Source organism: Brassica oleracea, unplaced genomic scaffold (genome assembly GCF_000695525.1).
Source record: "Brassica oleracea var. oleracea cultivar TO1000 unplaced genomic scaffold, BOL UnpScaffold01937, whole genome shotgun sequence".
NCBI lineage: Eukaryota > Viridiplantae > Streptophyta > Magnoliopsida > Brassicales > Brassicaceae > Brassica > Brassica oleracea.
In genome coordinates this window covers 459-1595 of record NW_013618468.1, presented here as the reverse complement: position 1 = coordinate 1595, position 1137 = coordinate 459, and the positions used below count along the sequence as shown (strand labels likewise).

The 1137-nt window shown below is 44.6% G+C and overlaps 1 protein-coding gene across 1 annotated transcript; it reads right to left on the bottom strand.

Annotated features, from left to right (window-relative positions):
- Positions 1-342: 342 nt before the first annotated feature.
- LOC106321541 lies at positions 343-696 on the bottom strand. The gene has a single exon (XM_013759798.1). It carries the CDS (start codon positions 694-696, stop codon positions 343-345), a length of 354 nt encoding a protein of 117 aa, XP_013615252.1.
- Positions 697-1137: the final 441 nt, after the last annotated feature.

Genomic DNA, 1137 nt, shown 5'->3' with positions numbered 1-1137 from the left:
GGGACCTTCAGGGAAGGCTAGGTTAACTTGGCTTTCCTCCGATTAACAAAACTCGACGGTGTGAATTTCGGTTCCCACAATCTCCACATTCACAGCCTTTTCCACTAGCTCGGTGAGACTCTCGTAGTTACCCACTGCTAGTCTATTCTCTAACTCTAGTTTAAGACCAAACATAAAGTTAGATATCATGGTCTCCTCATCATCTTGTCCTCGCAGCACGTGTCGTCGCAGTCGCATAAATTCAGATTCATATTCTCTAACTGTCTTATCTCCTTGTACCAAGTTTGCAAACTGACGTTGAAGCCTCCGCTTAGATTCAGGAGTGAAGTACTTGCGTTCAAATTATTGTTTGAATGCCGCCCAAGTGGTGACCAGATGTCCTACTTGGCGATCCCTACTATCCCACCATTCTGCCGCGTCTTTGTCTAAGTAATACACTGCCATTTTCTTCTTAGATTCTTCGGAACACGTCAGGGTCTCAAAGTTTTTCTCCATTGTTCGAAGCCACTGGTCGGCTTGAAATGGATCTGTCCCTCCTTCAAAATGTGGTGTCTTCATATTTTTCATGGCAGTTATCAACGGTAACATCGGTGTACTAACTGAAGGTTGTGGTGAAACGAGTGGCTGAGGTTGCACCTGAGGTTGTTGTAATGACCTCGCTATCACGTCATGAAGCATCTTCAGAGTGTGCTCCATTCCTACTCCTTGTTGTGGTTGATCATGAACTTCTGGTTAAATCGGGTTGTTCCGCCTTATTGGTCTTGGTCCTTGAACACCCGACTCGCTATCATCTGTTTCTGGTCTTCTCCTTACAGTACGGTTTGGTGGAAAGTTTTCTTCTGGTGGTATATCTTGATCATGTCCAAACAGATTGTTGTTTCTTCCTATGTTTTCTTCACTGAATCCTTGGTTAGTGTGCGTCAGTGTTTGCACTCTCCCCTCGGATTCATATCCCAGTATCCTTCTTCTTGGGACTCTGTCTATACCCAGCATCCAATCCTGTCCCCCATCACTCCTTCCCCTCCTTGCCATCTTCAATCCACAAACAAGGAATTCCTATTTAGAATACTAATTAGAGCGGAACTCTGCTGGTTTCCTTATACATCTTTTGCGACACATTTGACTCGATAAAACACG

Excerpts from the sequence above, each read along its gene's own strand:
- LOC106321541 (XM_013759798.1), bottom strand. The coding sequence starts at position 696 with ATGGAGCACACTCTGAAGATGCTTCATGACGTGATAGCGAGGTCATTA.